This window comes from Poecilia mexicana, unplaced genomic scaffold (genome assembly GCF_051168715.1).
Source record: "Poecilia mexicana isolate PSO_F unplaced genomic scaffold, ASM5116871v1 scaffold_1, whole genome shotgun sequence".
In the NCBI taxonomy this organism is placed as follows: domain Eukaryota; kingdom Metazoa; phylum Chordata; class Actinopteri; order Cyprinodontiformes; family Poeciliidae; genus Poecilia; species Poecilia mexicana.
Window position 1 is genome coordinate 12,121,808 of NW_028263370.1, and position 12,854 is coordinate 12,134,661.

At 39.3% G+C, this 12,854-nt stretch overlaps 1 protein-coding gene and 1 non-coding gene across 3 annotated transcripts; one reads left to right on the forward strand and one right to left on the reverse strand.

Moving 5' to 3' along the window:
- Positions 1 to 622: 622 nt before the first annotated feature.
- fam114a1 (family with sequence similarity 114 member A1) lies at positions 623 to 11,831 on the reverse strand. Of its 2 annotated transcripts, none has more exons than XM_088004648.1 (13): positions 11,694 to 11,831; positions 9,628 to 9,954; positions 9,241 to 9,325; positions 7,988 to 8,217; positions 7,692 to 7,826; positions 7,387 to 7,539; positions 7,162 to 7,309; positions 5,614 to 5,699; positions 3,898 to 4,092; positions 3,635 to 3,774; positions 3,363 to 3,435; positions 2,538 to 2,591; positions 623 to 1,722 (listed from the first exon to the last, which is right to left on the reverse strand). In XM_088004648.1, exons 1-13 carry the CDS (start codon positions 11,814 to 11,816, stop codon positions 1,597 to 1,599), a joined length of 1,875 nt encoding a protein of 624 aa, XP_087860774.1. In that variant the 5' UTR covers positions 11,817 to 11,831; the 3' UTR covers positions 623 to 1,596. The 2 variants fall into 2 exon arrangements, with proteins under 2 accessions (XP_087860774.1, XP_014836371.2); XM_014980885.2 differs by having other exon boundaries at positions 7,123 to 7,309.
- Positions 11,832 to 12,180: 349 nt separating this feature from the next.
- On the forward strand, positions 12,181 to 12,252 carry trnap-agg (transfer RNA proline (anticodon AGG)). The gene has a single exon. It is a non-coding gene; the product is annotated as a tRNA-Pro (tRNA).
- Positions 12,253 to 12,854: the final 602 nt, after the last annotated feature.

Consider the following 12,854-nt stretch of genomic DNA (forward strand, 5'->3'; position numbering starts at 1 on the left):
AACTTTAGCAAATCAGATGCTGAACAATCCGTGTTTGAATATGCAAGTAGCCAATTCCCCAGCAGACATTTTGAGTCAAATCAGAAAACATTTAACAAGGACTGCATACCAGTTCTGCATCTGTGAATATAGACTTATGTGCAAAGCAAGTGGACATTTGAGTCAACCAAACATAAATCTCAACAGCCACTCATTGTTTCAAACACAGTCTTGCATAATACTCATCTAGGTCTAGGTTATTAAAACCCCTTAACCCTCACCCCTGAAAAATACAATGGAAAAACGGCACATGGGCGTTCCGTTGCAGGCTAAGGGGTTATAAACACATTCATGTACTAAAAAATGCATCAGCTTATTTATCTTTGTCGATAAGTATTCCAACAATATGCAACATATTTGAAAATTAATCTTTAAATATGCTAAAATCTCACATATAATTTTAATCAATAATGCATTATTCTCTGAGGATTTTATACCACACTATATTGTGTTTTGTATCATTTGTATGATTTGTTTTCTTACTTAAGTTGCGTTAGATGTCCCTCTGTTTGCTTATGCTGAGCAGGTCCAGGTCCATTTTTAATCAGGATTATTGTTTATTTCTGTCAAAAACAGTTCTCAGTGATGTTAACACATTTTTTATTTGCAGCAGCACCAAAACATAATACAATAAACATTTAGAGTCTTTTTTTTAAACATTCAGTGGATATAATATGGGAAACCAAACATAACCGTTAACAAAACTCAAGGTAGTGTTGCTTCACATGTAATTTAACAGAGAAACAAAAAGGCAGCACGACAAATATAATGTAAATTTTCAATACTGCTAATCTTTAGTTTCAATCAAGAGGAAAATAGTTAAGGTTTACTTCTCTATTCATGTCTTTTTCTATAAATGTGACTATTGTGAAGAATGATCGAGATTAATGGAAATCACCTTTATTCTGAATGGTCAATAACTTTCAGCTTTTGCACAGATGCACCTGATTTTTTTTATTATTCATTTAATTTTTTTTTTACTGCAGTAGGGGAAACCCATCTTCCAAAGATTCAGTAGAGACACGGGAACAAAAAGCTAATTCTTTGGTACAATAGTGTTAAAATTAGAAAATGATCACTCCACAATCAGAGCATTGTGTTCATGTATTTACCAATTTCCTTTGTGCCTGTTGTCCTTTGCTTTGTTCTTGTTTTAATTAATCAATTCTGCATTCTGATTAATTACAGTCTGCACAAGCACAAGCTGTAGGCTGTACTTTACTGCAAAAGCACATTTTATACATGTAGTAAACTTAAACAACGAGAAAAGTGTGATCTGTGTGCAGGGAAAACCAGAGCAGGACTTCATCTATGGTAACACTCCTGCTAACTGGTCTTCACTGAGCTTAAAAGCATTTTATCAGCATAACAGGTTGCTTTATTAAATTAGAAGTGGATAAACACATCTGGGTCATTGTTGTACGTTATTAGTCCATTTATCTGCTTCCTTTAGGAACTTTAATTCTCCCGCCAACGCATCTCCTGCTTTATGGCACATAAAAGCACTGCGCTTTACTTTACAACTGTACATTAAGGCAAGCAGGTGCGCTGAGGGTGTCAGTGCTGCGGCTGTGCTGCTGGCTCTGCAGCAGCTTGGCGGTGCTGGCTGTGGATGTGGGAGATCTGCAGGACTGGCAGCAGCAGCTGAAATGCATTATGGATGTAGTTGGTGCTGTTGGTCCCCTGCAGAGACGAGACAAGATTCTTTTTATACTTCACCACCATCAATCAGAAAGAGCGTTAAGTGCAGCAAAAAGGGGAAAACCTAAAAGAGCGCTGGTATAGGATTAGGAAGGATGCAAAGTGCAAATGAAATGCATAAAACAGAACCTACGTTTGTTTATTTAGTCAATGACTGAAGTAAAAGAAAATCCGATAGGTCCAAAAGTTCTTGATCTAATATGTGTTAATGTATTTTCGTTCAGCATGAACAGGATTACAGTAAAAACCCGTCTTATTTAAGCCTCTTTAAAGCTATATTCTTAAAAGCAGATTATATTGGCAATAGTAAAAAAAAAACTGACTAGTTTTCCCCCTTTTTTCACGATTTAGTTGAAATTAGGGTAAAATCCCTTTTCACAGCTGGATTTTGGAAATGTCTGTAAGAAAATGGATTATACAAACACAAACTCTTGCAGTCAAACTTCAGTGTTTGGTGCGTAAGTTCATAATAGCACATGAAAAATGAACTGAGCAGATCAGTATGGAAAAATCCCTGTTTATTTTCCGACAGTCCTTCTTGTCATGTCTGCAGATCGGCCTCAGATAAACGGTGAAGAGCCATAGACCTTCAGCATAATTTTATCATGAGTCATGAGTTTGAAGCAGCACAGACACAAAGTCTCAGTAGCTCCACGCCAGCAGCAGCCACCTTTGTTTCAAATCAGCTCTATAAACCTTCAGCTTTATTGAGAGGTCTCATCTTCTATCAGATGTCGCGCGCCTAAGACTGTGACGGATTTGGTTTTTATTGAAACTGCTAAGAAAGCAGGTCTCACCTCCTGCAGGACGCTGTCTACAAGTGGATTCAACTCTTCTGCTTTCCTTTGTGGCTGAAAGAAAAACAGCAAAGCAGATGAGATTACAAGACTGATAGATCAAGCAATCCTCACGCTGTCTCCAGGGTATTTTGTATGTTCGTTGTACGGATGCAAAACACGAGAACAGAAACAAAGACGGTAATTCTGATCTGTTTATGGATAACTGGGAGAGTCATGAACCTAAATGATAACTTTGAGCCATTCTTTTTTCAATGAAGCCTGATTATGCAACAAATTCCAATTATTTTCAAAGAGTACACAAGTTTGAGTTTATTTTAAATTTTTTCTAATCCACATGCTCGAAATTACACATACAGGTACAAAAATATGCATATGGCATAATTTGGGCAGGGTATTTGACCATTTTCACTGGAAGAACCGGTAGAGCTCATTTGAATTTGTCAGCTTATTGATGATGAGTCAGCTTTTGACTGTGACTTTTGACTTTTACTGTGGTCTTGTGGTCAAGATGCTTTCCTGCTCAGTCAAACCACATTAAAACCAGTTTTGATGCATGATTGGCATCCTTGTTGAGTCGTATTCAAGTTTCAAGAATCTGAAGCAAACAGCCACCTCCAGTAAAAAGAAATTGGTCAGAGTGCGTAAGAAGTATCTCAGAAACCACTGAGGCTCAAGCCTATCATAAATTAATTACTCCTGGAACTGCATCATCAAGTTCCAGGAGTAACTGGAACTTGAACCAAGTTTGTCCTTGGCATGTACCTCTGCAGGCCTGTAAGTAACAATGACAAAAGTCCAATCCAAACACAAAGTCCCACTTACCCCAACTAGAAGAAGCGTACCAGAGAACCGCTTGGTCAAGCAATCTACCTCCTTACACATGGCACATGTCAACCTGGAATAGAAAAAAAACATCTATTATTATTTAGCAAAAAAAAAAAAAAAAAAAAAAAAAAAAAATCCGGGTACACCCAGGCAATAAGCAAAGCAATAACACAAATTTTAATTGTAGTAACACTCCCATTCTTACAGCCTAGAAGAAAATCTAAGGACCAAAAACAAAAACAGTTGCGCTCCCACTCATCCACTCGTACTTGGTGAGGATCTGTGCCTGGTCCCTGGCTGGTTTCTCCTGCTCCTGACCATGAAGGATGAGCTCTGCCACCTTGTGGAGCTGTTCAATACTGCGAGCCGTCACTTCTGCCAGACTGCCCACTGACGACAGGTAGATGGCCTGCATTAAGGAAGATAAATAACGTTTAGCTTCCTTTCTGAAAGAGCGACTCAAAATAAATCAGGCTGTGACAGCTGGGAGGAAAGCTGCAGCATTAAAATCTTAATGTTAAGATGACTTCACCTCTACAGATCGGAGGTCACTCTCCTTTTCCTTCTCTTCCCCATCGCTCTTCTTGTCCTCCAGCTCCTCCTCATCTTTCTTCTCTTCTTCTTTGTTCTGGCCATCATCCTTCTGATCCTCTACGCTTTCTCCGGAAAACGTTCCTCCTCCTGGCTGCTCCACTTTGTTCACCCATTCATGGGCTCTCATACGAGCCTGCAGATGCATAATTACCACCCATCAGCTCTGCGTGCCGAGAAATCACTGTAGTGATGGATGCTAATGAGATGCATGAACAAGATTGTACGTTAATGCCTGTCTATAAAAGAGAGCATGGATTATGCAGAGGGTCTTTGAAGGAGGGTACTTTATTTTTCCACAATGCCTGCAGCAGGATGTCATTAGGGTTGTAGATAAATGTGTATTTGCTCTGGTTTGAGAAAAACATTCCTCAGAATGGCTTCAGCTAATATTTAGCAGTCATCCTTGTATTTCAGAGTAACTGTGTGATGAGGATCACACACTTGTTGCCATGTGGAATAACGTCTTAAGTGTTTCCAGTGGTGGTTCTTGTTCTTCTGCAACCCCAAACCGAAAATCCCCCCAAAGAAAACATGGTAAATCAACTGAGATTTGAGGGCAGAATAAAATATGAGTCCTGCACAAAGCACGGAGCATAATCTCCCACTTTTCAGCAGCACTCACTCATGGGGACAACAATTCCTCATTAAAGCACTCGAAAACTTCTTCGACATGAATCAGATTGAAAAATAAGTTTACTCATACGCCCCTTTTCTAATGCCACTGTGGGTAACTGCCCTAATCAAAACGTGTCACTGGGTATTTTGAAAAACCACAAGAACATAAGTACACTTCAAAATTTGAAGTAATTTTTAAAGGCAGATTAACAATTTTGTCAACATATGAAAAATTGCTAAAACTGAGTCAATGAAGTAGAATAGGGCAAAGAAAGAAGCCCTGAAAATAAAACTTAATCTTGTTACCATATCTAACAATACATTCAGACTGCATTTCTCACACACATTTAGGCATTTCATGAAATTTCACAAACAAATTAATAAAACATTTATGTAAATCATGTGTTTAAACTTCTCAAAAGATTTTAAAGTTTAAACAACTTAGTTTTATTTTTAACTTATTAGTTAATTCTTTGTTTCTTAACCTGCTGTTAGATTTTTCTGAAATGGCCACGTCGGTGCGTTTACCTAAAATATGCGTTTCATTTTGAAACAAAAATGAACTGACCACCTGACCATCTTGGGCTGGAAGTTCAAGGGGCTTTAAGCAACCTTTGATCGCCACCTAGTGGTCAAATAATAATTAGCTGAATCAACAAGAGACGCCAAAAAAGAATAATGCCGAGGTGAGTGACTCTTAATCCGAGCAGACATGTTTAGCATCAACATGTTTAAAGAGTCCGAGTCAAACTGGCTGCGCTTGAGATCAAGTTATGTATGTTACACTATCAGGTCAAAGGTCAAGATGGAGGGTTATTTACTTAAAACCATCTTCAAATGAAATATAATGGTGTAATACGGCCATGCTAATCCTGTGTTTGTGTCTTGACATCAGAGATTTGAACTTTACTCTAAATCCCCAGACTAATTGATTTACTCATCATTAAAGCAAATAAACTGTCCAACAAATACTGACAGCCCTGCAGACACACACGTGTGAGTACGACTGAAAGTGAAGACGTATGCATGTTTGTGTCACCTTGTTGAGTTTGTCTGGCGTCGCAGCAACATGAAGTTCAAACAGCAGCTCAGTCAGAACGCTGACAAACTCCTCACCGTCAGCAGCTGACAAAACACAGACACTCATTTCAACACGTCTAGATTTTACACGGCAAAACAATGAAGGTGATACGTGAAACATGCAGCTCCACAAACTCTGGGATTAATGCTTTGATTTCGTCAAGCCGGGATTAGCATGTTTTCACCTGAGAGTTGATTCTTGTTTGCATGCTGAATTAATTTCACTTGTTTCCATGCTAAAATTACGACGGGGATCGGAAGATGCTCAGCGAACATGCACATTCAGAGTGCGGGTCTGATTGCTGTCATCTTTCCTGAAGACGGTGAATGCGAATGTGTCGTCAGCCCCTGAACACTGACACTGGATCAGGCAGCGTGTGCATGTGTATCCCTCCAGGTGCCCACTCTGAACTGTGCACAGCTGTGACACTGCCTGAAGGGGCTCGTCACACATCTCAGACCTTCAAAACATTAAAAGGATGCCAGGCTGGTGGCGTATGATAAGACTGAAACCTGGCATTGCGTCAACACTCAAGGTCCACTCAAGGAGAACTTTAACCTAATCAGGAGAAAACATGCCAACAGGGATTCTAACGGGGAATTGAGCTTTTCTACCTCTTTTTGAACACGGAAGATAATTTTGTTGCTTCACAAAAGTCACCTACTTTTTCAATTAAATTTCTGTGAGGAAACACTACAATGCATAAAACTACTGAAGTTTTAGTGGATATTTGTAATAATAAAAGTGTGTGAGTGTATGAGGTCAAACGGAAAAGGTGGGAACTTTCACTTTAAATGGAAATGTTTGGAGTAGAAAACACATTACTGACAGCTATAGATGGCCATATACTTACTTAGGAAAAAAAAGGGAAAATATGTGTAACAGATTAAATATATAAAATGTAAATAGAGATGAGGCAACATGTCTTTCCAGTAAAGCAGGTGTGTGTGCTTATTGTTGTAAGTCAGGAAACGGCTTTAAGGAAATCTTCTCACAATTAGGCAGCTTTTTAAATTCAGCATCAAATGATGAAAATGCCACTGAATATTAACTTACTATCAGGTATTTACCCAACTTTTAAGTTATTTATTCTAATTATTATGACGCCATAATGATTAGGGAAATATTGTAAATAATATTTAACAATTGAAAAAAATGGACATATTTTTATTATCTAAAATTATTTGACTTAATGTTTTTTGTAAAGGTGTATGAAGACATTCTACACTGCAATGTTTCAGTGATGATGGCACAATGTCTTTAAATCATTTTAATCTTACATTTAGTTTAAGATTAAATTTAATCTAGTTTAAGATGATGATGATGTTTTATGAAAAAAAAAAAAAGCTAAAACTTTCATGTGCCTCTCCCCTATTCAAGAAGTCTGCAATAAAAAATGAAAGACTGCCTGATCCTGGGTCAGCGCTCAGAGTCCGCCTCTACCTCCAGCTGCTCTGGATCACTCACATATGGGGGTGGAACAGTGTATTTGGGAACTTAGATCACCGTTATCCTTCGTCTCTCCTCCTGCCTTCTCCTTCTCCTCATCCTCTTCTTCTTCTTCTTGCTTTATGAATATCTCTTTAATGAAAATCAGCTCCTTCTTCACCTCTTCCTGCTCTTCCTCCGTGAGGGAAGAGAGGAATGCTTGGACCTACAAAGAGAGGAAGCACTTTAAGCGTTCAGCGTGAAAACAGAACACGACTTTTACTCCTGAAAAGTGGGCTTTACTTTGGCCTCGCTCTCATTGGACAGGATCTCCAGGGCCTCCAGGTGGGACAAGCCCTGGTAGTCATCAAACAGAATGCCGTAGTGAGCCGTGGGCGCACTCAGCGGCTGGCTGCTGAGACGCGCCCGCTCCTTTTCTTTGGCTTCCCTCAACATCTGAAGAATCAAAGTCACGTCAGAACTTCAGCACAAAGGGGTCACCTTGGTAAAACTACAAAAACATCCCTGAATCCCCAAAGTTTCTCCTCAGGCTAGGAAACTTTTTATTTTACTTTTCTACGGGTCCAGATAATTATGTGGCTGCAAACCTGACTCAGAGATGCGGTCTTCTCCATCAAAGTCTTGGTCTTTTTAAAACCTGGATCACTCTCAGCCAGAACATTCATGGTCTTCTTCCCGATGAACTCCAAGGCATCCAGTCCTCCACTGATGACCGACTTACCCTTGAAGACAGAGGGAAAAGTTCACTAAAGTGACATTTTATGTATTTAAATTACATTTATCATGTTTTATTACTGTAGTTCCTGAAGAAATGTGGCTTGGGAAGCTCCTAACCAAAGTGAATACATACGTATCAGGTTTTGCAGTGTGCCTGTTCACTCACAGTGTTCTGTACAGCATGTGTGATTGTGGAGAAAACCCCCCTACTGGGTGCAGCAGCAGGGGCAGCGCTTGCAGGTGCCAACTCCTCTAAGCTGGCTCTGTCAGGATCTGCTCCCTCCTTCTTCTCCCCTGCTCCCTCGTCCTCCTCCTCCAGCGCCTCCTCTCCTACCGAGGTCCTGTGGAGACGAAGAGCCTCACCTGCCTTCACCTTAACGGAGCTCAGGCTGTGTCCTGAAGCAAGGGACATATGAGGACAAACACACTTTTTTTTATTTTTATTTCAGGTGGATTAGTTCATAGTGTTGTTTTTGACAACGTATGGCTTTACCAGCTCTGAGAATCAGGCTGGAGCAGCACACAGTCAAACTTAATAATTTGAAGACTTTTTTAAAAAAAAAAAAAGATATTTAAAGTAAACAAAGCAAATTCCAGTTGCATGGTTAAATAATAATCTCAGTGTCAATTTTTGGCCAATTCAAAGTGAAAATGGTTTAATCTCATTTAAGGTGTGTAGCGTTTCTAAGGAGACACAAATTTTAATATGTAGCAAGACCAGAAGAGAGTAAAAAAAATATAAGCCAACCTGATATTACAAAAATGGGACGTTTCTCCAAAACTGGTCAGGGAGGCTGTGCAGCGACCGACAGCATCTCTGAAGGAGCTGCAGGAATTTATGTGACTTTCTAACTCGTCACCTTCCTAAAATCTTTTTTTTTTTGCCAATATAAAGGGGGTGACTTTTATTTCCAAAATCACGTTTGGCAAAAAATGACTTAGGCCGTTATTTTAGGAAGGTAACAAAGTGTGACAATCGAGTTTGCTACATGTTAAAGTTGTTTTCCTCCATAAGAAAACTTCTGGGTTCGGCTTCAGAACGTTTTTGAGAGGAAGTGTTATGGTCTAATGAAACTAATACACTATTGGCTACAGTTCAAAGAGTCAAGTTTGGCACAAAAACAACACTGAACATCACCTAAGAAACACCACAATATCAACCATACGTGGCATAGGAAGCATCATGCTGTGGGGTTACTTTTATTCATGCAGAACCAAGGTTTTTCCGCCAGGCCTAAAAATGTATACAATTGAACAGTTCCTAATACCAGTCGGAAAGTTTAACATTTTTTAGACGGTGACGTGAACGACGAATTTAAGTCCTTAGGAACAAACAGAAACAAAAGGCAAAAATAAATCTGTGGGACAGAAGAAGAAACAGAAGTTTGGGAGAAAAAGATGAGAAGCAGGAAGACGTACCAACGGTGGAGGTGGCGCTGCTCAGAAGAGATTTTCCCCAGGTACTCCAGCCTCCCCAGCCCTGGTCTTTCTGCTGGACTGACACCTGCACACATGAGGACACACAGTTATACACAGCACAGCAGCAGTAAAACACTGTTTAACAAGCCTCATTATTAGCTACAGTGTTGTAAAAGCTTTGGTTTAGAAATGCTGAAAATGCGAAGAAATAAAGAGCTTTTAACACTTTAATTAAATTAACTTTACAGGGACTGAGACTGAATCCAAAGATCAGTGGCAAGAAGGAAGGTAGAAACTCCAAGTACTACTGTACAGTTATATTGCTTTCTTTAAAGTGATATGTTTTAAGAAGCTACAACAGCATGTATGGAAACCTTCACCACAAACCTTCTCCTCTTCCTCCAGGCTCTCTGGGTCTGGCTCCAGGCTCACTGCTTGGTCACATTCAGCCACCTCATTCCCAGCAGGGGGCTCTAACAGACCCTCAGATGTCTCGGGTTTGGTCGTAGTGTCTTCCACGGCAGTCGGCTCGGCTTCGTGGTGGGAGTCTGCGTTCTCTGCGTTGAGAGAAGGCGGCAGCGGTGCCGTCGGATGATCGGGGAGCGTCGATTCGCCCTGATGAGGGCCAGGATCAGCGAGGGGAGCAGGTCCAGACGGAGGTCCGCTGTCTGTGCAGGGCTCCGCATCAGAGGGGGCAGCCTGAGACATGGTGACCTGGAAGAGGGAAGATCCGTCTGAGACGAGCTACTGATATAATCTAATCTATTTATTGTAAACTCACAATCCAAATATTAAAATATGAGATTAGTGTAACAAACCTGCACAGCATTAGCATTTAGCAAGAACCACAATTTAAAGTCTCACACAGTTGTTAATGACACTGACTTGTAATTTTCTATTAAGTAATTTTTAAATTACAGTGCCTACAAGAATATTAATACCCCTTAAACTTTTCATAATAGTCAAGTAGGAAGAAAACGCTACCATGTCATGTGATGTGCATTTGTATTCAGTACCATTTACTCCGATGCCCCAAAATAAACTCCAATGCCACCTTCACAAGTCAGTCCATATTTTGAAAATTTACACAACTGCAAAACTTCCAGCACATGGCCGTCCACCAAGACTGACAGACTGGATGAGGAGACAAAAAGCATTAATCAGAGAATCAAAAAAGTGGTCCATGGTTACTCTAGAGGAGCTGCAGACGTCTTCAGTCCAGGTGGAAAAATCTGTTGACAGCTAATAGTTGTGTGCTTCATGCTGGCAGCTTATCGAACCACATGAAAAATACTAAAACAGAGAACTGACACTGCATATCACCAAGAGCAAACCGTCTTCACCATGATCCATGGTGGTGGCAGCATTATGTCTAGGAGATGGATAAACTGGGCAGAGTTAATGGCTGGAGATAAATACAGAACAATCCTGGAAGGAAACCTGTTAAGTTAAGGTCTTATGACCAACGCAGAGATTCACTTTCCGGCAGAGATGCAGGCCTAAACATACAGCAGGGCACAATGGAACAGTTTATCATGCTTTAGAATGGACCAGTCAAAGCACAGACTTATGTCTAATTAAAAACTTCTATAAAGTTATGACAGGGAGGGGTTGAATACAAATGCACGTTACACTTTTCAGATTTATATTTGCAAAATGTTTGAAAAACCAGGCATTATTTTACTTCTACTTAGGAGTCATATAATACATGGTAGTGGTCTTTCACATTAAATCCCAATGAACTGCATGAAAAACGTGAAAACAGCCAGTGTAAATATAGGGAGCAACGTCGCCATCTAGTGATTAGCAGGAAAAAGTACACTCGCATTTTTATTATTAAAACCCAACATTTTCAACATAATCTCTATTTGTTTGCAGAATATAAAAAGTTACTAAGTAACTGACTATGCGCTCTAAGTTCTACACACTGAATATAATACGGTAGTTAACTGCATTAATACATAGTTTCATTATGACTAGAACAATAAAGGGCATGTCAAACTGTTTAAATAAACACATAATGTTTCCTGAAGCGATAATTACAACGAAGTGGTGTTTAAACACAGGTAAAATAAAACATGTGGCTATCTATACACCAATGGGGGGGGGGATTATCATCGAGATGTTGTGAATAAATGCAAACATAAAAGAAGATAAAGCTACTTATAACACGGATTACATCACATTACAACTTCAGCATGACAACTTTAACAGCAACGCGAAAAAAAATGGGAAACAAATATTATTGTTGCAAAGTATTTCTGAGTCATTCAAAAAGTACCTTTCTCTAAACTAGTAATTCCTTTGAGACGTAATCTAAGTGACAAGAGTCGTAATTGTTTATTTAACTGTAAGCTAACGTCCTGCAGAAAAAGGTAAACGTATTAAATTCTACAACAAAAAGCACAAACAGTGTTTTGTTTTCCCAGAAAGAGACAGCAGCTACATCTCACCCGTTTGGTGCCAGCCAGCGGCTCTTCTTCCGCCCCGCCACGTCGGCAGGCCGGGGTCTGTGACAGCGTCAGAGAGTCACGCTGGTCAAGATGGTTCTCCGCGGCCACAACACCCCCAAGCATCTAAGCTAATGCCAAACGCTCCTACATCATCTGCAGCAAAAAAAAAGAGTTAATTTCAATGTTATTTAGAGGAACAGTTCGCTATGTTAATTATCATATGTCTATTACTAAAAACTTGCGTTCAAGAGTGATGCCACAGCGTGTGAAACTGCAAGCAGACAGGAGTGAATCATCTCGTCTCCATTGAGCTTTAATGTTTGAAGTAAATGAGAATGTACTCGACTACTTCAGCACAGTTAAACCAACGAGACAACAAATGACCTTGCTAAAGGCGTTTATTTATATATTTACACCATGCTAAGCGTACAGCAATCGGTTATAGGTTAAATTAGATTGTTCTGTATTCAGCTCTCGCCCACATCGCGGCTCGTTGGTCTAGGGGTATGATTCTCGCTTAGGGTGCGAGAGGTCCCGGGTTCAAATCCCGGACGAGCCCAATTTTAAATTCTTATTTTATTAATAAACTCGGCAATCGAAAAATAATGTGTTTTTAGAATTTTCACACACATCAGTATATTAGCGCTAAATATTATTGCTTTAGCTGGCCTAATGTATAAGTAAACCAAGCTGCTGCATGTTTTAGTAACTGGACTGTCCTGAAACCAGTAATGAAAAAGAAAAAGTATGTTAAATGAACAGTTTGGGAACCAGTTTTATCAATACATTGTGGCACTACTTTCCCTTAAGAACATTCATGATCTTGATTTGGCCCAAAATGAGAATGAGTTTGACACCCCTGCTTTTATCTAATTACACTACAACATTTTTTTTCTTATTGTGGTCAAACATGAATAACAAATGAAACTTAGCTTAATTATATGTTCTTACTTAAAATATAATAATAATAATAATAATAATAATAATAATAAAAACAATATGGCAAAGAGAAGCAAAGCAAAAGTATGTTTTTTATATTTTTGTACCACAATAATCTTAACATGTTCGAAAATACTATGATGCGAATGTAGAAAATGATGCGAATGTAGAAGGTAACATTTCTTCTGCACACCTAAAATGTATTGGTTCTAAATATTTTTT